Source organism: Oncorhynchus keta, chromosome 10 (assembly GCF_023373465.1).
Source record: "Oncorhynchus keta strain PuntledgeMale-10-30-2019 chromosome 10, Oket_V2, whole genome shotgun sequence".
Classification (NCBI taxonomy): domain Eukaryota; kingdom Metazoa; phylum Chordata; class Actinopteri; order Salmoniformes; family Salmonidae; genus Oncorhynchus; species Oncorhynchus keta.
The window spans coordinates 7,803,062-7,826,290 of NC_068430.1; the positions used below are offsets into that span (position 1 = coordinate 7,803,062).

The window sequence follows — 23,229 nt, forward strand, 5'->3', positions numbered from 1 at the left end:
AGCCACGCCCACTATGAAAGGTAAGATCTCTCCCAGGCAGAGGAGGAAGGGACTAAGAGCCACGCCCACTATGAAAGGTAAGATCTCTCCCAGGCAGAGGAGGAAGGGAGCAAGAGCCACGCCCACTATGAAAGGTAAGATCTCTCCCAGGCAGAGGAGGAAGGGACTAAGAGCCACGCCCACTATGAAAGGTAAGATCTCTCCCAGGCAGAGGAGGAAGGGACTAAGAGCCACGCCCACTATGAAAGGTAAGATAATATAGCTTAGAAATGTAGAGAAGGTGACACATCAAGTGTGCATCAACATAATGTCATTTCAGACAGGCTCCACAATAATCATGGGACTTTCTTCAATGTAATAATGTGTTAAATCTGCCTAAAACGTGTGAATTGTTTCATCAGTGTTGCACAAATGAACCTTTTAAAGCCCTGTTATGGCTGTGATCCCCGTACAGGGATCAACATCAGGGGACATTTCAGAGTGACTAACTAAAAATACAACTTCGTAACGTTAATTAAGGGAGTAGCTGCTGATAGTTTCTCTGAGGAGACTGTCCAAGACCCACGTTATATATTCAGATTCAGTTCCCACTCTACTCAGGAACGGAACATAAAACTCCTTAAACTGGAACCAAAATATCCTTCTCCTTCTGCAGAACAATCTTTTCTGAAACCCTTTTGTTCTAAGACTAGTTTCATAGTTTCTTTGATACCGGCGTATCGTCATCCGCCCACACACCGTAACATGGGGCGAGTCACTCATCCTCCCACACACCGTAATCTTCCAGGAAGGGAAGGGACTAAGAGCCACGCCCACTGAAAGGTAAGATCTCTCCCAGGCAGAGGAGGAAGGGACTGGCGAGTCACTCATCCTCCCACACATCCTCCCACACATAACATGGGGCGAGTCACTCATCCTCCCACACACCATAACATGGGGCAGACTGTCCAAGACTCATCCTCCCACACACCATAACATGGGGCAGTCACTCATCCTCCCACACACCATAACATGGGGCGAGTCACTCATCCTCCCACACACCATAACATGGGGCGAGTCACTCATCCTCCCACACACCATAACATGGGGCGAGTCACTCATCCTCCCACACACCATAACATGGGGCGAGTCACTCATCCTCCCACACACCATAACATGGGGCGAGTCACTCATCCTCCCACACACCATAACATGGGGCGAGTCACTCATCCTCCCACACACCATAACATGGGGCGAGTCACTCATCCTCCCACACACCATAACATGGGGCACACTCATCCTCCCACACACCATAACATGGGGCGAGTCACTCATCCTCCCACACACCATAACATGGGGCGAGTCACTCATCCACCCACACACCATAACATGGGGCGAGTCACTCATCCTCCCACACACCATAACATGGGGCGAGTCACTCATCCTCCCACACACCATAACATGGGGTGAGTCACTCATCCTCCCACACACCATAACATGGGGCGAGTCACTCATCCACCCACACACCATAACATGGGGCGAGTCACTCATCCTCCCACACACCATAACATGGGGCGAGTCACTCATCCTCCCACACACCATAACATGGGGCGAGTCACTCATCCTCCCACACACCATAACATGGGGCGAGTCACTCATCCTCCCACACACCATAACATGGGGCGAGTCACTCATCCTCCCACACACCATAACATGGGGCGAGTCACTCATCCTCCCACACACCATAACATGGGGCGAGTCACTCATCCTCCCACACACCATAACATGGGGTGAGTCACTCATCCTCCCACACACCATAACATGGGGCGAGTCACTCATCCTCCCACACACCGTAACATGGGGCGAGTCACTCATCCGCCCACACACCATAACATGGGGCGAGTCACTCATCCACCCACACACCATAACATGGGGCGAGTCACTCATCCGCCCCCACACCATAACATGGGGCGAGTCACTCATCCACCCACACACCATAACATGGGGCGAGTCACTCATCAGCCCCCACACCATAACATGGGGCGAGTCACTCATCCACCCACACACCATAACATGGGGCGAGTCACTCATCCTCCCACACACCATAACATGGGGCGAGTCACTCATCCTCCCACACACCATAACATGGGGCGAGTTACTCATCCTCACACACACCATAACATGGGGCGAGTCACTCATCCTCCCACACACCATAACATGGGGCGAGTCACTCATCCTCCACACACCATAACATGGGGCGAGTCACTCATCCTCCCACACACCATAACATGGGGCGAGTCACTCATCCTCCCACACACCATAACATGGGGCGAGTCACTCATCCTCCCACACACCATAACATGGGGCGAGTCACTCATCCTCCCACCACACACCATAACATGGGGCGAGTCACTCATCCTCCCACACACCATAACATGGGGCGAGTCACTCATCCTCCCACACACCATAACATGGGGCGAGTCACTCATCCTCCCACACACCATAACATGGGGCGAGTCACTCATCCACCCACACACCATAACATGGGGCGAGTCACTCATCCTCCCACACACCATAACATGGGGCGAGTCACTCATCCTCCCACACCATAACATGGGGCGAGTCACTCATCCTCCCACACACCATAACATGGGGCGAGTCACTCATCCTCCCACACACCATAACATGGGATGAGTCACTCATCCGCCCACACACCATAACATGGGGCGAGTCACTCATCCACCCACACACCATAACATGGGGCGAGTCACTCATCCACCCACACACCATAACATGGGGCGAGTCACTCATCCTCCCACACACCATAACATGGGGCGAGTCACTCATCCTCCCACACACCATAACATGGGGCGAGTCACTCATCCTCCCACACACCATAACATGGGGCGAGTCACTCATCCTCCCACACACCATAACATGGGGCGAGTCACTCATCCTCCCACACACCGTAACATGGGGCGAGTCACTCATCCTCCCACACACCATAACATGGGGCGAGTCACTCATCCTCCCACACACCATAACATGGGGCGAGTCACTCATCCTCCCACACACCATAACATGGGGCGAGTCACTCATCCTCCCACACACCATAACATGGGGCGAGTCACTCATCCTCCCACACACCATAACATGGGGCGAGTCACTCATCCTCCCACACACCATAACATGGGGCGAGTCACTCATCCTCCCACACACCATAACATGGGGCGAGTCACTCATCCACCCACACACCATAACATGGGGCGAGTCACTCATCCTCCCACACACCATAACATGGGATGAGTCACTCATCCTCCCACACACCATAACATGGGGCGAGTCACTCATCCACCCACACACCATAACATGGGGCGAGTCACTCATCCACCCACACACCATAACATGGGGCGAGTCACTCATCCTCCCACACACCATAACATGGGGCGAGTCACTCATCCTCCCACACACCATAACATGGGGCGAGTCACTCATCCTCCCACACACCATAACATGGGGCGAGTCACTCATCCTCCCACACACCATAACATGGGGCGAGTCACTCATCCTCCCACACACCATAACATGGGGCGAGTCACTCATCCTCCCACACACCATAACATGGGGCGAGTCACTCATCCTCCCACACACCATAACATGGGGCAGTCATCCTCCCATCCTCCCACCACCCCACACATAACATGGGGCGAGTCACTCATCCTCCCACACACCATAACATGGGGCGAGTCACTCATCCTCCCACACACCATAACATGGGGCGAGTCACTCATCCTCCCACACACCATAACATGGGGCGAGTCACTCATCCTCCCACACACCATAACATGGGGCGAGTCACTCATCCTCCCACACACCGTAACATGGGGCGAGTCACTCATCCTCCCACACACCATAACATGGGGCGAGTCACTCATCCTCCCACACACCATAACATGGGGCGAGTCACTCATCCTCCCACACACCATAACATGGGGCGAGTCACTCATCCTCCCACACACCATAACATGGGGCGAGTCACTCATCCTCCCACACACCATAACATGGGGCGAGTCACTCATCCTCCCACACACCATAACATGGGGCGAGTCACTCATCCTCCCCACACCATAACATGGGGCGAGTCACCATAACACCATAACATGGGGCGAGTCACTCATCCTCCCACACACCATAACATGGGGTGAGTCACTCATCCTCCCACACACCATAACATGGGGCGAGTCACTCATCCTCCCACACACCATAACATGGGGCGATCACTCATCCTCCCACACACCATAACATGGGGCGAGTCACTCATCCTCCCACACACCATAACATGGGGCGAGTCACTCATCCTCCCACACACCATAACATGGGGCGAGTCACTCATCCTCCCACACACCGTAACATGGGGCGAGTCACTCATCCTCCCACACACCATAACATGGGGCGAGTCACTCATCCTCCCACACACCATAACATGGGGCGAGTCACTCATCCTCCCACACACCATAACATGGGGCGAGTCACTCATCCTCCCACACACCATAACATGGGGCGAGTCACTCATCCTCCCACACACCATAACATGGGGCGAGTCACTCATCCTCCCACACACCATAACATGGGGCGAGTCACTCATCCTCCCACACACCATAACATGGGGCGAGTCACTCATCCTCCCACACACCATAACATGGGGCGAGTCACTCATCCTCCCACACACCATAACATGGGGCGAGTCACTCATCCTCCCACACACCATAACATGGGGCGAGTCACTCATCCTCCCACACACCATAACATGGGGCGAGTCACTCATCCTCCCACACACCATAACATGGGGCGAGTCACTCATCCTCCCACACACCATAACATGGGGCGAGTCACTCATCCTCCCACACACCATAACATGGGGCGAGTCACTCATCCTCCCACACACCATAACATGGGGCGAGTCACTCATCCTCCCACACACCATAACATGGGGCGAGTCACTCATCCTCCCACACACCATAACATGGGGCGAGTCACTCATCCTCCCACACACCATAACATGGGGCGAGTCACTCATCCTCCCACACACCATAACATGGGGCGAGTCACTCATCCTCCCACACACCATAACATGGGGCGAGTCACTCATCCTCCCACACACCATAACATGGGGCGAGTCACTCATCCTCCCACACACCATAACATGGGGCGAGTCACTCATCCTCCCACACACCATAACATGGGGCGAGTCACTCATCCTCCCACACACCATAACATGGGGCGAGTCACTCATCCTCCCACACACCATAACATGGGGCGAGTCACTCATCCTCCCACACACCGTAACATGGGGCGAGTCACTCATCCTCCCACACACCATAACATGGGGCGAGTCACTCATCCTCCCACACACCGTAACATGGGGCGAGTCACTCATCCTCCCACACACCATAACATGGGGCGAGTCACTCATCCTCCCACACACCATAACATGGGGCGAGTCACTCATCCTCCCACACACCGTAACATGGGGCGAGTCACTCATCCTCCCACACACCATAACATGGGGCGAGTCACTCATCCTCCCACACACCATAACATGGGGCGAGTCACTCATCCTCCCACACACACCATAACATGGGGCACTCATCCTCCCACACACCATAACATGGGGCGAGTCACTCATCCTCACACACACCATAACATGGGATGAGTCACTCATCCTCCCACACACCATAACATGGGGCGAGTCACTCATCCTCCCACACACCATAACATGGGGCGAGTCACTCATCCTCCCACACACCATAACATGGGGCGAGTCACTCATCCTCACACACACCATAACATGGGATGAGTCACTCATCCTCCCACACACCATAACATGGGGCGAGTCACTCATCCTCCCACACACCATAACATGGGGCGAGTCACTCATCCTCCCACACACCATAACATGGGATGAGTCACTCATCCTCCCACACACCATAACATGGGGCGAGTCACTCATCCTCCCACACACCATAACATGGGATGAGTCACTCATCCTCCCACACACCATAACATGGGGCGAGTCACTCATCCTCCCACACACCATAACATGGGATGAGTCACTCATCCTCCCACACACCATAACATGGGGCGAGTCACTCATCCTCACACACACCATAACATGGGATGAGTCACTCATCCTCCCACACACCATAACATGGGGCGAGTCACTCATCCTCCCACACACCATAACATGGGATGAGTCACTCATCCTCCCACACACCATAACATGGGATGAGTCACTCACTGCAAGCAGCTTGGACTGTAATGAGTGTAGTTAAGAAGGCTGGTTGATTAGAGTAATGAAAAGGACTGATGATGCCCTTCACCTATCGAACCGTGTTAGGACTTCATTATACCTTTAATTAGAACTCTGACACATGATTTGTTGACTTTGACACTCTCTCTCTCTCTCTCTCTCTCTCTCTCTCTCTCTCTCTCTCTCTCTCTCTCTCTCTCTCTCCCTCTCTCTCTCTCTCTCTGTCTCTCTCTCTCTCTCTCTCTCTCTCTCTCTCTCCTCTCTCTCTCCCTCTCTCTCTCCTCTCTCTCCCTCTCTCCCTCTCTCTCTCTCTCTCTCTCTCTCTCTCTCTCTCTCTCTCTCTCTCTCTCTCTCTCTCCTCCCTCCCTCCTCCCTCCCTCCCTCCCTCCCTCCCTCCCTCCCTCCCTCCCTCCCTCCTCCCTCCCTCCCTCCCTCCCTCCCTCCCTCCAGAGTTACAGTTCATGGTCGACCACCACCTGTATCAACAGCAGCAGCAGCAGCAGCAGGGTGGAGGTGAGAGGACATTGTTTCCTAGGTTCCTTTCCTTTTTCTTTTCCCTGGCCAATGTGCCTCCCTTTATGCATTACTTGCTCTTTAGGGGGGTTAGGCTTCATTACTGTTTTGTAACCCCTTATACACTCCTCCTTACACTTGTGGAAATCTTTACGTGCCTTTGAACTGGGTATGGTAGTAGTTGTCAGGCACATGGGTTTGAGTATGTCAAGAACTGCAACGCTGCTGGGTTTTTCCCATGTGTATCAAGAATGGTCTAACCACCCAAAGGACATCCAGCCAACTTGACACAACTGTGGGAAGCATTGGAGTCAACATGGGCCAGCATCCCTGTTTCAACACCTTGTAGAGTCCATGTCCTGATGAATTGAGGCTGTTCTGACACCTTGTAGAGTCCACGTCCTGATGAATTGAGGCTGTTCTGACACCTTGTAGAGTCCACGTCCTGATGAATTGAGGCTGTTCTGACACCTTGTAGAGTCCACGTCCTGATGAATTGAGGCTGTTCTGACACCTTGTAGAGTCCATGTCCTGATGAATTGAGGCTGTTCTGACACCTTGTAGAGTCCATGTCCTGATGAATTGAGGCTGTTCTGACACCTTGTAGAGTCCACGTCCTGATGAATTGAGGCTGTTCTGACACCTTGTAGAGTCCATGTCCTGATGAATTGAGACTGTTCTGACACCTTGTGGAGTCCATGTCCTGATGAATTGAGGCTGTTCTGACACCTTGTAGAGTCCATGTCCTGATGAATTGAGGCTGTTCTGACACCTTGTAGAGTACATGTCCTGATGAATTGAGGCTGTTCTGACACCTTGTAGAGTCCATGTCCTGATGAATTGAGACTGTTCTGACACCTTGTAGAGTCCATGTCCTGATGAATTGAGACTGTTCTGAGACCTTGTAGAGTCCATGTCCTGATGAATTGAGACTGTTCTGACACCTTGTAGAGTCCATGTCCTGGTGAATTGAGACTGTTCTGACACCTTGTAGAGTCCATGTCCTGATGAATTGAGACTGTTCTGACACCTTGTAGAGTCCATGTCCTGATGAATTGAGGCTGTTCTGACACCTTGTAGAGTCCATGTCCTGGTGAATTGAGACTGTTCTGACACCTTGTAGAGTCCATGTCCTGATGAATTGAGACTGTTCTGACACCTTGTAGAGTCCATGTCCTGATGAATTGAGACTGTTCTGACACCTTGTAGAGTCCATGTCCTGATGAATTGAGGCTGTTCTGACACCTTGTAGAGTCCATGTCCTCATGAATTGAGGCTGTTCTGACACCTTGTAGAGTCCATGTCCTGATGAATTGAGGCTGTTCTGACACCTTGTAGAGTCCATGTCCTGATGAATTGAGGCTGTTCTGACACCTTGTAGAGTCCATGTCCTGATGAATTGAGGCTGTTCTGACACCTTGTAGAGTCCATGTCCTGATGAATTGAGGCTGTTCTGACACCTTGTAGAGTCCACGTCCTGATGAATTGAGGCTGTTCTGACACCTTGTAGAGTCCACGTCCTGATGAATTGAGGCTGTTCTGACACCTTGTAGAGTCCATGTCCTGATGAATTGAGACTGTTCTGACACCTTGTAGAGTCCATGTCCTGATGAATTGAGACTGTTCTGACACCTTGTGGAGTCCATGTCCTCATGAATTGAGGCTGTTCTGACACCTTGTAGAGTCCATGTCCTGATGAATTGAGGCTGTTCTGACACCTTGTAGAGTCCATGTCCTGATGAATTGAGGCTGTTCTGACACCTTGTAGAGTCCACGTCCTGATGAATTGAGGCTGTTCTGACACCTTGTAGAGTCCACGTCCTGATGAATTGAGGCTGTTCTGACACCTTGTAGAGTCCACGTCCTGATGAATTGAGGCTGTTCTGACACCTTGTAGAGTCCACGTCCTGATGAATTGAGGCTGTTCTGACACCTTGTAGAGTCCACGTCCTGATGAATTGAGACTGTTCTGACACCTTGTAGAGTCCATGTCCTGATGAATTGAGACTGTTCTGACACCTTGTGGAGTCCATGTCCTCATGAATTGAGGCTGTTCTGACACCTTGTAGAGTCCATGTCCTGATGAATTGAGGCTGTTCTGACACCTTGTAGAGTCCATGTCCTGATGAATTGAGGCTGTTCTGACACCTTGTAGAGTCCATGTCCTGATGAATTGAGGCTGTTCTGACACCTTGTGAGTCCATGTCCTGATGAATTGAGGCTGTTCTGACACCTTGTAGAGTCCATGTCCTGATGAATTGAGGCTGTTCTGACACCTTGTAGAGTCCACGTCCTGATGAATTGAGGCTGTTCTGACACCTTGTAGAGTCCACGTCCTGATGAATTGAGGCTGTTCTGACACCTTGTAGAGTCCACGTCCTGATGAATTGAGGCTGTTCTGACACCTTGTAGAGTCCATGTCCTGATGAATTGAGGCTGTTCTGACACCTTGTAGAGTCCACGTCCTGATGAATTGAGGCTGTTCTGACACCTTGTAGAGTCCACGTCCTGATGAATTGAGGCTGTTCTGACACCTTGTAGAGTCCATGTCCTGATGAATTGAGGCTGTTCTGACACCTTGTAGAGTCCATGTCCTGATGAATTGAGGCTGTTCTGACACCTTGTAGAGTCCATGTCCTGATGAATTGAGGCTGTTCTGACACCTTGTAGAGTCCACGTCCTGATGAATTGAGGCTGTTCTGATACCTTGTAGAGTCCATGTCCTGATGAATTGAGGCTGTTCTGATACCTTGTAGAGTCCATGTCCTGATGAATTGAGACTGTTCTGACACCTTGTAGAGTCCATGTCCTGATGAATTGAGGTTGTTCTGATACCTTGTAGAGTCCATGTCCTGATGAATTGAGGCTGTTCTGACACCTTGTAGAGTCCATGTCCTGATGAATTGAGGCTGTTCTGACACCTTGTAGAGTCCATGTCCTGATGAATTGAGGCTGTTCTGACACCTTGTAGAGTCCACGTCCTGATGAATTGAGACTGTTCTGACACCTTGTAGAGTCCATGTCCTGATGAATTGAGGCTGTTCTGACACCTTGTAGAGTCCATGTCCTGATGAATTGAGGCTGTTCTGACACTTTGTAGAGTCCACGTCCTGATGAATTGAGGCTGTTCTGACACCTTGTAGAGTCCATGTCCTGATGAATTGAGACTGTTCTGACACCTTGTAGAGTCCATGTCCTGATGAATTGAGGCTGTTCTGACACCTTGTAGAGTCCATGTCCTGATGAATTGAGACTGTTCTGACACCTTGTAGAGTCCATGTCCTGATGAATTGAGACTGTTCTGACACCTTGTAGAGTCCATGTCCTGATGAATTGAGGCTGTTCTGACACCTTGTAGAGTCCATGTCCTGATGAATTGAGACTGTTCTGACACCTTGTAGAGTCCATGTCCTGATGAATTGAGACTGTTCTGACACCTTGTAGAGTCCATGTCCTGATGAATTGAGACTGTTCTGACACCTTGTAGAGTCCATGTCCTGATGAATTGAGACTGTTCTGACACCTTGTAGAGTCCATGTCCTGATGAATTGAGGCTGTTCTGACACCTTGTAGAGTCCATGTCCTGATGAATTGAGGCTGTTCTGACACCTTGTAGAGTCCATGTCCTGATGAATTGAGGCTGTTCTGACACCTTGTAGAGTCCATGTCCTGATGAATTGAGGCTGTTCTGACACCTTGTAGAGTCCACGTCCTGATGAATTGAGGCTGTTCTGACACCTTGTAGAGTCCACGTCCTGATGAATTGAGACTGTTCTGACACCTTGTAGAGTCCATGTCCTGATGAATTGAGGCTGTTCTGACACCTTGTGGAGTCCATGTCCTGATGAATTGAGGCTGTTCTGACACCTTGTAGAGTCCATGTCCTGATGAATTGAGGCTGTTCTGACACCTTGTAGAGTCCATGTCCTGATGAATTGAGGCTGTTCTGACACCTTGTAGAGTCCATGTCCTGATGAATTGAGGCTGTTCTGACACCTTGTAGAGTCCATGTCCTGATGAATTGAGGCTGTTCTGACACCTTGTAGAGTCCACGTCCTGATGAATTGAGGCTGTTCTGACACCTTGTAGAGTCCATGTCCTGATGAATTGAGGCTGTTCTGACACCTTGTAGAGTCCATGTCCTGATGAATTGAGGCTGTTCTGACACCTTGTAGAGTCCATGTCCTGATGAATTGAGGCTGTTCTGACACCTTGTAGAGTCCATGTCCTGATGAATTGAGGCTGTTCTGACACCTTGTAGAGTCCATGTCCTGATGAATTGAGGCTGTTCTGACACCTTGTAGAGTCCACGTCCTGATGAATTGAGGCTGTTCTGACACCTTGTAGAGTCCACGTCCTGATGAATTGAGGCTGTTCTGACACCTTGTAGAGTCCACGTCCTGATGAATTGAGACTGTTCTGACACCTTGTAGAGTCCATGTCCTGATGAATTGAGACTGTTCTGACACCTTGTGGAGTCCATGTCCTCATGAATTGAGGCTGTTCTGACACCTTGTAGAGTCCATGTCCTGATGAATTGAGGCTGTTCTGACACCTTGTAGAGTCCATGTCCTGATGAATTGAGGCTGTTCTGACACCTTGTAGAGTCCATGTCCTGATGAATTGAGGCTGTTCTGACACCTTGTGGAGTCCATGTCCTGATGAATTGAGGCTGTTCTGACACCTTGTAGAGTCCATGTCCTGATGAATTGAGGCTGTTCTGACACCTTGTAGAGTCCACGTCCTGATGAATTGAGGCTGTTCTGACACCTTGTAGAGTCCACGTCCTGATGAATTGAGGCTGATCTGACACCTTGTAGAGTCCACGTCCTGATGAATTGAGGCTGTTCTGACACCTTGTAGAGTCCACGTCCTGATGAATTGAGGCTGTTCTGACACCTTGTAGAGTCCATGTCCTGATGAATTGAGGCTGTTCTGACACCTTGTAGAGTCCATGTCCTGATGAATTGAGACTGTTCTGACACCTTGTAGAGTCCACGTCCTGATGAATTGAGGCTGTTCTGACACCTTGTAGAGTCCACGTCCTGATTAATTGAGACTGTTCTGACACCTTGTAGAGTCCATGTCCTGATGAATTGAGGCTGTTCTGACACCTTGTGGAGTCCATGTCCTGATGAATTGAGGCTGTTCTGACACCTTGTAGAGTCCATGTCCTGATGAATTGAGGCTGTTCTGACACCTTGTAGAGTCCATGTCCTGATGAATTGAGGCTGTTCTGACACCTTGTAGAGTCCATGTCCTGATGAATTGAGGCTGTTCTGACACCTTGTAGAGTCCATGTCCTGATGAATTGAGGCTGTTCTGACACCTTGTAGAGTCCACGTCCTGATGAATTGAGGCTGTTCTGACACCTTGTAGAGTCCATGTCCTGATGAATTGAGGCTGTTCTGACACCTTGTAGAGTCCATGTCCTGATGAATTGAGGCTGTTCTGACACCTTGTAGAGTCCATGTCCTGATGAATTGAGGCTGTTCTGACACCTTGTAGAGTCCATGTCCTGATGAATTGAGGCTGTTCTGACACCTTGTAGAGTCCATGTCCTGATGAATTGAGGCTGTTCTGACACCTTGTAGAGTCCACGTCCTGATGAATTGAGGCTGTTCTGACACCTTGTAGAGTCCACGTCCTGATGAATTGAGGCTGTTCTGACACCTTGTAGAGTCCACGTCCTGATGAATTGAGACTGTTCTGACACCTTGTAGAGTCCATGTCCTGATGAATTGAGACTGTTCTGACACCTTGTGGAGTCCATGTCCTCATGAATTGAGGCTGTTCTGACACCTTGTAGAGTCCATGTCCTGATGAATTGAGGCTGTTCTGACACCTTGTAGAGTCCATGTCCTGATGAATTGAGGCTGTTCTGACACCTTGTAGAGTCCATGTCCTGATGAATTGAGGCTGTTCTGACACCTTGTGGAGTCCATGTCCTGATGAATTGAGGCTGTTCTGACACCTTGTAGAGTCCATGTCCTGATGAATTGAGGCTGTTCTGACACCTTGTAGAGTCCACGTCCTGATGAATTGAGGCTGTTCTGACACCTTGTAGAGTCCACGTCCTGATGAATTGAGGCTGATCTGACACCTTGTAGAGTCCACGTCCTGATGAATTGAGGCTGTTCTGACACCTTGTAGAGTCCACGTCCTGATGAATTGAGGCTGTTCTGACACCTTGTAGAGTCCATGTCCTGATGAATTGAGGCTGTTCTGACACCTTGTAGAGTCCATGTCCTGATGAATTGAGACTGTTCTGACACCTTGTAGAGTCCACGTCCTGATGAATTGAGGTTGTTCTGATACCTTGTAGAGTCCATGTCCTGATGAATTGAGGCTGTTCTGACACCTTGTAGAGTCCATGTCCTGATTAATTGAGGCTGTTCTGACACCTTGTAGAGTCCATGTCCTGATGAATTGAGGCTGTTCTGACACCTTGTAGAGTCCATGTCCTGATGAATTGAGGCTGTTCTGACACCTTGTAGAGTCCACGTCCTCATGAATTGAGGCTGTTCTGACACCTTGTAGAGTCCATGTCCTGATGAATTGAGACTGTTCTGACACCTTGTAGAGTCCATGTCCTGATGAATTGAGGCTGTTCTGACACCTTGTAGAGTCCATGTCCTGATGAATTGAGACTGTTCTGACACCTTGTAGAGTCCATGTCCTGATGAATTGAGGCTGTTCTGATACCTTGTAGAGTCCATGTCCTGATGAATTGAGACTGTTCTGACACCTTGTAGAGTCCATGTCCTGATGAATTGAGGCTGTTCTGACACCTTGTAGAGTCCATGTCCTGATGAATTGAGACTGTTCTGACACCTTGTAGAGTCCATGTCCTGATGAATTGAGACTGTTCTGACACCTTGTAGAGTCCACGTCCTGATGAATTGAGACTGTTCTGACACCTTGTAGAGTCCATGTCCTGATGAATTGAGGCTGTTCTGACACCTTGTAGAGTCCACGTCCTCATGAATTGAGGCTGTTCTGACACCTTGTAGAGTCCATGTCCTGATGAATTGAGACTGTTCTGACACCTTGTAGAGTCCACGTCCTGATGAATTGAGGCTGTTCTGACACCTTGTAGAGTCCATGTCCTCATGAATTGAGACTGTTCTGACACCATGTAGAGTCCATGTCCTGATGAATTGAGGCTGTTCTGACACCTTGTAGAGTCCATGTCCTGATGAATTGAGGCTGTTCTGACACCTTGTAGAGTCCATGTCCTCATGAATTGAGACTGTTCTGACACCTTGTAGAGTCCATGTCCTGATGAATTGAGGCTGTTCTGACACCTTGTAGAGTCCATGTCCTGATGAATTGAGACTGTTCTGACACCTTGTAGAGTCCATGTCCTGATGAATTGAGACTGTTCTGACACCTTGTAGAGTCCACGTCCTGATGAATTGAGACTGTTCTGACACCTTGTAGAGTCCATGTCCTGATGAATTGAGGCTGTTCTGACACCTTGTAGAGTCCACGTCCTCATGAATTGAGGCTGTTCTGACACCTTGTAGAGTCCATGTCCTGATGAATTGAGACTGTTCTGACACCTTGTAGAGTCCACGTCCTGATGAATTGAGGCTGTTCTGACACCTTGTAGAGTCCATGTCCTCATGAATTGAGACTGTTCTGACACCATGTAGAGTCCATGTCCTGATGAATTGAGGCTGTTCTGACACCTTGTAGAGTCCATGTCCTGATGAATTGAGGCTGTTCTGACACCTTGTAGAGTCCATGTCCTCATGAATTGAGACTGTTCTGACACCTTGTAGAGTCCATGTCCTGATGAATTGAGACTGTTCTGACACCTTGTAGAGTCCATGTCCTGATGAATTGAGGCTGTTCTGACACCTTGTAGAGTCCATGTCCTCATGAATTGAGGCTGTTCTGACACCTTGTAGAGTCCATGTCCTGATGAATTGAGGCTGTTCTGACACCTTGTAGAGTCCATGTCCTGATGAATTGAGACTGTTCTGACACCTTGTAGAGTCCATGTCCTGATGAATTGAGGCTGTTCTGACACCTTGTAGAGTCCATGTCCTGATGAATTGAGGCTGTTCTGACACCTTGTAGAGTCCATGTCCTGATGAATTGAGGCTGTTCTGACACCTTGTAGAGTCCACGTCCTCATGAATTGAGGCTGTTCTGACACCTTGTAGAGTCCATGTCCTGATGAATTGAGGCTGTTCTGACACCTTGTAGAGTCCATGTCCTGATGAATTGAGGCTGTTCTGACACCTTGTAGAGTCCATGTCCTGATGAATTGAGGCTGTTCTGACACCTTGTAGAGTCCACGTCCTGATGAATTGAGGCTGTTCTGACACCTTGTAGAGTCCATGTCCTGATGAATTGAGGCTGTTCTGACACCTTGTAGAGTCCATGTCCTGATGAATTGAGGCTGTTCTGACACCTTGTAGAGTCCATGTCCTGATGAATTGAGGCTGTTCTGACACCTTGTAGAGTCCATGTCCTGATGAATTGAGGCTGTTCTGACACCTTGTAGAGTCCATGTCCTGATGAATTGAGGCTGTTCTGACACCTTGTAGAGTCCACATCCTGATGAATTGAGACTGTTCTGACACCTTGTAGGGTCCACGTCCTGATGAATTGAGGCTGTTCTGACACCTTGTAGAGTCCACGTCCTCATGAATTGAGGCTGTTCTGACACCTTGTAGAGTCCACGTCCTCATGAATTGAGGCTGTTCTGACACCTTGTAGAGTCCATGTCCTGATGAATTGAGGCTGTTCTGACACCTTGTAGAGTCCACGTCCTCATGAATTGAGGCTGTTCTGACACCTTGTAGAGTCCATGTCCTGATGAATTGAGGCTGTTCTGACACCTTGTAGAGTCCATGTCCTGATGAATTGAGGCTGTTCTGACACCTTGTAGAGTCCATGTCCTGATGAATTGAGACTGTTCTGACACCTTGTAGAGTCCATGTCCTGATGAATTGAGGCTGTTCTGACACCTTGTAGAGTCCACGTCCTGATGAATTGAGGCTGTTCTGAGGGAGAAAGGGAACGTTCAACTTAATATTAGTAAAGTGTTGTTAATGTTTTGTACACTCAGCGTAAATCACAATCTGGGTCAGGTGGGCATCATTTGAAAGATTATTCTATTACCAATATGGCTAGCTAAGTTATAAAATACAACCTCAGAGTGTTTAGCCTTTCTAAAAACCACTTCAGGCAAACACAAATGTGGATGCACATAGAACAGAGTCATGAGTGCATTCAGCTGTGTGTGTGTGTTCCTTGCCTAATCTTCTTCACAATTTGAGAACGCGGCTCGTTGTGTGCAGGACAACCCAGGCTATAACAAGTGTCATTCTTGTAACTGTACCTAATTTCTGAAATACGTTTCACTGAATGATTGATTGCACAGAAATGTGTTTTCACAAGCTCTATATATATAACACAATATATAGGTGTAGAAGATGAGAGTATATGATATTATTCCAGGTGATGAGTGTTCCTCAGAGAGCTGTCTGTCCGACAGACCCAGCCCGGACGCTCTGCCCAACGGGGAGGAGGAGGAGGAGCTGGAGCTACCGGAGGACGAGGAGGCCTGGGGAACCGAGGACAAGGTCACTGCAGAGGCCCTCGAGAAGCCGCGCTGCCAGATGGAGGGTAAGGAAGGAGGAATAAAGGGAGAGATATAAGGAAAGATAGGGAGAGAGAGATAGGGAAAAATAGGGAAAGATAGGGAGAGAGAGATATAGAGAGATAGGGAGAGATAGGGAGAGAGATATAAGGAAAAATAGGGAAAGATAGGGAGAGAGAGATATAGAGAGATAGGGAGAGAGATATAGGGAAAGATAGGGAAAGAGATATAGGGAAAGATAGGGAGAGAGATATAGGGAAAGATAGGGAGAGAGAGATAAGGAAAGATAGGGATAGATAGGGAGAGAGATAGGGAAATATAGGGAGAGAGAGATAGGGAAAGACAGCGAGAGAGAGATAGGGAGAGAGAGATAGGGAAATATAGGGAGAGAGAGATAGGGAAAGACAGCGAGAGAGAGATAGGGAGAGAGAGATAGGGAAATATAGGGAGAGAGAGATAGGGAAATATAGGGAGAGAGAGATAGGGAAAGATAGGGACAGAGAGATATAGAGAGATAGGGAGAGAGATATAGGGAAAGATGGGAGAGAGATATAGGGAGATAGACATAGTGGGTAGAGAGAGTAAAAGGTAGGTAATAAATGGGGAAATTAAATGCAGTCCTGGCAACAGTGCTCACCTCCTGCCTGCCCTTGCCAACTGCTTTAATTAAATTCAGCAGTAAAAATAACCTTGAGTTTTCCCTGATGTGTCTGTGTCTGGATGGAGTCAGATCTACTATATAGAGTTGTCCCTGCTGTGTCTGGATGGAGTCACATCTACTAGATAGAGTTGTCCCTGATGTGTCTGGATGGAGTCAGATCTACTAGATAGAGTTGTCCCTGCTGTGTCTGGATGGAGTCCGATCTACTATATAGAGTTGTCCCTGCTGTGTCTGGATGGAGTCCGATCTACTATATAGAGTTGTCCCTGCTGTGTCTGGATGGAGTCAGATCTACTAGATAGAGTTGTCCCTGCTGTGTCTGGATGGAGTCAGATCTACTAGATAGAGTTGTCCCTGATGTGTGTGTGTCTGGATGGAGTCACATCTACTATATAGAGTTGTCCCTGCTGTGTCTGGATGGAGTCAGATCTACTAGATAGAGTTGTCCCTGATGTGTCTGGATGGAGTCAGATCTACTAGATAGAGTTGTCCCTGATGTGTCTGGATGGAGTCAGATCTACTAGATAGAGTTGTCCCTGCTGTGTCTGGATGGAGTCACATCTACTAGATAGAGTTGTCCCTGCTGTGTCTGGATGGAGTCAGATCTACTAGATAGAGTTGTCCCTGATGTGTCTGGATGGAGTCACATCTACTAGATAGAGTTGTCCCTGATGTGTCTGGATGGAGTCAGATCTACTAGATAGAGTTGTCCCTGCTGTGTCTGGATGGAGTCACATCTACTAGATAGAGTTGTCCCTGATGTGTCTGGATGGAGTCAGATCTACTAGATAGAGTTGTCCCTGCTGTGTCTGGATGGAGTCAGATCTACTGGATAGAGTTGTCTCTGCTGTGTCTGGATGGAGTCAGATCTACTAGATAGAGTTGTCCCTGATGTGTGTGTGTCTGGATGGAGTCACATCTACTATATAGAGTTGTCCCTGCTGTGTCTGGATGGAGTCAGATCTACTAGATAGAGTTGTCCCTGCTGTGTCTGGATGGAGTCACATCTACTAGATAGAGTTGTCCCTGATGTGTCTGGATGGAGTCAGATCTACTAGATAGAGTTGTCCCTGCTGTGTCTGGATGGAGTCCGATCTACTATATAGAGTTGTCCCTGCTGTGTCTGGATGGAGTCCGATCTACTATATAGAGTTGTCCCTGCTGTGTCTGGATGGAGTCAGATCTACTAGATAGAGTTGTCCCTGCTGTGTCTGGATGGAGTCAGATCTACTAGATAGAGTTGTCCCTGATGTGTGTGTCTGGATGGAGTCACATCTACTATATAGAGTTGTCCCTGCTGTGTCTGGATGGAGTCAGATCTACTAGATAGAGTTGTCCCTGATGTGTCTGGATGGAGTCAGATCTACTAGATAGAGTTGTCCCTGATGTGTCTGGATGGAGTCAGATCTACTAGATAGAGTTGTCCCTGCTGTGTCTGGATGGAGTCACATCTACTATATAGAGTTGTCCCTGCTGTGTCTGGATGGAGTCAGATCTACTAGATAGAGTTGTCCCTGATGTGTCTGGATGGAGTCAGATCTACTAGATAGAGTTGTCCCTGATGTGTCTGGATGGAGTCAGATCTACTAGATAGAGTTGTCCCTGATGTGTGTGTGTCTGGATGGAGTCACATCTACTATATAGCGTTGTCCCTGCTGTGTCTGGATGGAGTCAGATCTACTGGATAGAGTTGTCTCTGCTGTGTCTGGATGGAGTCAGATCTACTAGATAGAGTTGTCCCTGATGTGTGTGTGTCTGGATGGAGTCACATCTACTATATAGAGTTGTCCCTGCTGTGTCTGGATGGAGTCAGATCTACTAGATAGAGTTGTCCCTGCTGTGTCTGGATGGAGTCACATCTACTAGATAGAGTTGTCCCTGATGTGTCTGGATGGAGTCAGATCTACTAGATAGAGTTGTCCCTGCTGTGTCTGGATGGAGTCCGATCTACTATATAGAGTTGTCCCTGCTGTGTCTGGATGGAGTCCGATCTACTATATAGAGTTGTCCCTGCTGTGTCTGGATGGAGTCAGATCTACTAGATAGAGTTGTCCCTGCTGTGTCTGGATGGAGTCAGATCTACTAGATAGAGTTGTCCCTGATGTGTCTGGATGGAGTCAGATCTACTAGATAGAGTTGTCCCTGCTGTGTCTGGATGGAGTCACATCTACTAGATAGAGTTGTCCCTGCTGTGTCTGGATGGAGTCAGATCTACTAGATAGAGTTGTCCCTGATGTGTCTGGATGGAGTCACATCTACTAGATAGAGTTGTCCCTGATGTGTCTGGATGGAGTCAGATCTACTAGATAGAGTTGTCCCTGCTGTGTCTGGATGGAGTCACATCTACTAGATAGAGTTGTCCCTGATGTGTCTGGATGGAGTCAGATCTACTAGATAGAGTTGTCCCTGCTGTGTCTGGATGGAGTCAGATCTACTGGATAGAGTTGTCTCTGCTGTGTCTGGATGGAGTCAGATCTACTAGATAGAGTTGTCCCTGATGTGTGTGTGTCTGGATGGAGTCACATCTACTATATAGAGTTGTCCCTGCTGTGTCTGGATGGAGTCAGATCTACTAGATAGAGTTGTCCCTGCTGTGTCTGGATGGAGTCACATCTACTAGATAGAGTTGTCCCTGATGTGTCTGGATGGAGTCAGATCTACTAGATAGAGTTGTCCCTGCTGTGTCTGGATGGAGTCCGATCTACTATATAGAGTTGTCCCTGCTGTGTCTGGATGGAGTCCGATCTACTATATAGAGTTGTCCCTGCTGTGTCTGGATGGAGTCAGATCTACTAGATAGAGTTGTCCCTGCTGTGTCTGGATGGAGTCAGATCTACTAGATAGAGTTGTCCCTGATGTGTGTGTGTCTGGATGGAGTCACATCTACTATATAGAGTTGTCCCTGCTGTGTCTGGATGGAGTCAGATCTACTAGATAGAGTTGTCCCTGATGTGTCTGGATGGAGTCAGATCTACTAGATAGAGTTGTCCCTGATGTGTCTGGATGGAGTCAGATCTACTAGATAGAGTTGTCCCTGCTGTGTCTGGATGGAGTCACATCTACTAGATAGAGTTGTCCCTGCTGTGTCTGGATGGAGTCAGATCTACTAGATAGAGTTGTCCCTGATGTGTCTGGATGGAGTCACATCTACTAGATAGAGTTGTCCCTGATGTGTCTGGATGGAGTCAGATCTACTAGATAGAGTTGTCCCTGATGTGTGTGTGTCTGGATGGAGTCACATCTACTATATAGAGTTGTCCCTGCTGTGTCTGGATGGAGTCAGATCTACTGGATAGAGTTGTCTCTGCTGTGTCTGGATGGAGTCAGATCTACTAGATAGAGTTGTCCCTGCTGTGTCTGGATGGAGTCACATCTACTAGATAGAGTTGTCCCTGATGTGTCTGGATGGAGTCAGATCTACTAGATAGAGTTGTCCCTGCTGTGTCTGGATGGAGTCCTATCTACTATATAGAGTTGTCCCTGATGTGTCTGGATGGAGTCAGATCTACTAGATAGAGTTGTCCCTGCTGTGTCTGGATGGAGTCCGATCTACTATATAGAGTTGTCCCTGCTGTGTCTGGATGGAGTCCGATCTACTATATAGAGTTGTCCCTGCTGTGTCTGGATGGAGTCAGATCTACTAGATAGAGTTGTCCCTGCTGTGTCTGGATGGAGTCAGATCTACTACATAGAGTTGTCCCTGATGTGTCTGGATGGAGTCAGATCTACTAGATAGAGTTGTCCCTGCTGTGTCTGGATGGAGTCACATCTACTAGATAGAGTTGTCCCTGCTGTGTCTGGATGGAGTCAGATCTACTAGATAGAGTTGTCCCTGATGTGTCTGGATGGAGTCACATCTACTAGATAGAGTTGTCCCTGATGTGTCTGGATGGAGTCAGATCTACTAGATAGAGTTGTCCCTGCTGTGTCTGGATGGAGTCACATCTACTAGATAGAGTTGTCCCTGATGTGTCTGGATGGAGTCAGATCTACTAGATAGAGTTGTCCCTGCTGTGTCTGGATGGAGTCAGATCTACTGGATAGAGTTGTCTCTGCTGTGTCTGGATGGAGTCAGATCTACTAGATAGAGTTGTCCCTGATGTGTGTGTGTCTGGATGGAGTCACATCTACTATATAGAGTTGTCCCTGCTGTGTCTGGATGGAGTCAGATCTACTAGATAGAGTTGTCCCTGCTGTGTCTGGATGGAGTCACATCTACTAGATAGAGTTGTGTCTGGATGGAGTCAGATCTACTAGATAGAGTTGTCCCTGCTGTGTCTGGATGGAGTCCGATCTACTATATAGAGTTGTCCCTGCTGTGTCTGGATGGAGTCCGATCTACTATATAGAGTTGTCCCTGCTGTGTCTGGATGGAGTCAGATCTACTAGATAGAGTTGTCCCTGCTGTGTCTGGATGGAGTCAGATCTACTAGATAGAGTTGTCCCTGATGTGTGTGTGTCTGGATGGAGTCACATCTACTATATAGAGTTGTCCCTGCTGTGTCTGGATGGAGTCAGATCTACTAGATAGAGTTGTCCCTGATGTGTCTGGATGGAGTCAGATCTACTAGATAGAGTTGTCCCTGATGTGTCTGGATGGAGTCAGATCTACTAGATAGAGTTGTCCCTGCTGTGTCTGGATGGAGTCACATCTACTAGATAGAGTTGTCCCTGCTGTGTCTGGATGGAGTCAGATCTACTAGATAGAGTTGTCCCTGATGTGTCTGGATGGAGTCACATCTACTAGATAGAGTTGTCCCTGATGTGTCTGGATGGAGTCAGATCTACTAGATAGAGTTGTCCCTGATGTGTGTGTGTCTGGATGGAGTCACATCTACTATATAGAGTTGTCCCTGCTGTGTCTGGATGGAGTCAGATCTACTGGATAGAGTTGTCTCTGCTGTGTCTGGATGGAGTCAGATCTACTAGATAGAGTTGTCCCTGCTGTGTCTGGATGGAGTCACATCTACTAGATAGAGTTGTCCCTGATGTGTCTGGATGGAGTCAGATCTACTAGATAGAGTTGTCCCTGCTGTGTCTGGATGGAGTCCGATCTATTATATAGAGTTGTCCCTGCTGTGTCTGGATGGAGTCCGATCTACTATATAGAGTTGTCCCTGCTGTGTCTGGATGGAGTCAGATCTACTAGATAGAGTTGTCCCTGCTGTGTCTGGATGGAGTCAGATCTACTAGATAGAGTTGTCCCTGATGTGTGTGTGTCTGGATGGAGTCACATCTACTATATAGAGTTGTCCCTGCTGTGTCTGGATGGAGTCAGATCTACTAGATAGAGTTGTCCCTGATGTGTCTGGATGGAGTCAGATCTACTAGATAGAGTTGTCCCTGATGTGTCTGGATGGAGTCAGATCTACTAGATAGAGTTGTCCCTGCTGTGTCTGGATGGAGTCACATCTACTAGATAGAGTTGTCCCTGCTGTGTCTGGATGGAGTCAGATCTACTAGATAGAGTTGTCCCTGATGTGTCTGGATGGAGTCAGATCTACTAGATAGAGTTGTCCCTGCTGTGTCTGGATGGAGTCACATCTACTAGATAGAGTTGTCCCTGATGTGTCTGGATGGAGTCACATCTACTAGATAGAGTTGTCCCTGATGTGTCTGGATGGAGTCAGATCTACTAGATAGAGTTGTCCCTGCTGTGTCTGGATGGAGTCACATCTACTAGATAGAGTTGTCCCTGATGTGTCTGGATGGAGTCAGATCTACTAGATAGAGTTGTCCCTGCTGTGTCTGGATGGAGTCACATCTACTAGATAGAGTTGTCCCTGCTGTGTCTGGATGGAGTCAGATCTACTAGATAGAGTTGTCCCTGATGTGTCTGGATGGAGTCAGATCTACTAGATAGAGTTGTCCCTGCTGTGTCTGGATGGAGTCACATCTACTAGATAGAGTTGTCCCTGATGTGTCTGGATGGAGTCACATCTACTAGATAGAGTTGTCCCTGATGTGTCTGGATGGAGTCAGATCTACTAGATAGAGTTGTCCCTGCTGTGTCTGGATGGAGTCACATCTACTAGATAGAGTTGTCCCTGATGTGTCTGGATGGAGTCAGATCTACTAGATAGAGTTGTCCCTGCTGTGTCTGGATGGAGTCAGATCTACTAGATAGAGTTGTCCCTGATGTGTGTG

At 48.5% G+C, this 23,229-nt stretch overlaps 1 protein-coding gene across 3 annotated transcripts in view; it reads left to right on the forward strand.

The window, feature by feature from the left end:
- LOC127932073 (protein phosphatase 1 regulatory subunit 1A-like) overlaps window positions 1-23,229 on the forward strand; it is a 74,172-nt gene that overhangs the window by 38,052 nt on the left and 12,891 nt on the right. For all 3 annotated transcript variants that reach the window (XM_052526388.1, XM_052526389.1, XM_052526390.1), the window contains 2 exons: window positions 6,740-6,802; window positions 16,280-16,447. In XM_052526388.1, the coding sequence (XP_052382348.1) occupies window positions 6,740-6,802; window positions 16,280-16,447 (231 nt within the window). The remainder of the gene's footprint in view (window positions 1-6,739; window positions 6,803-16,279; window positions 16,448-23,229) is intronic.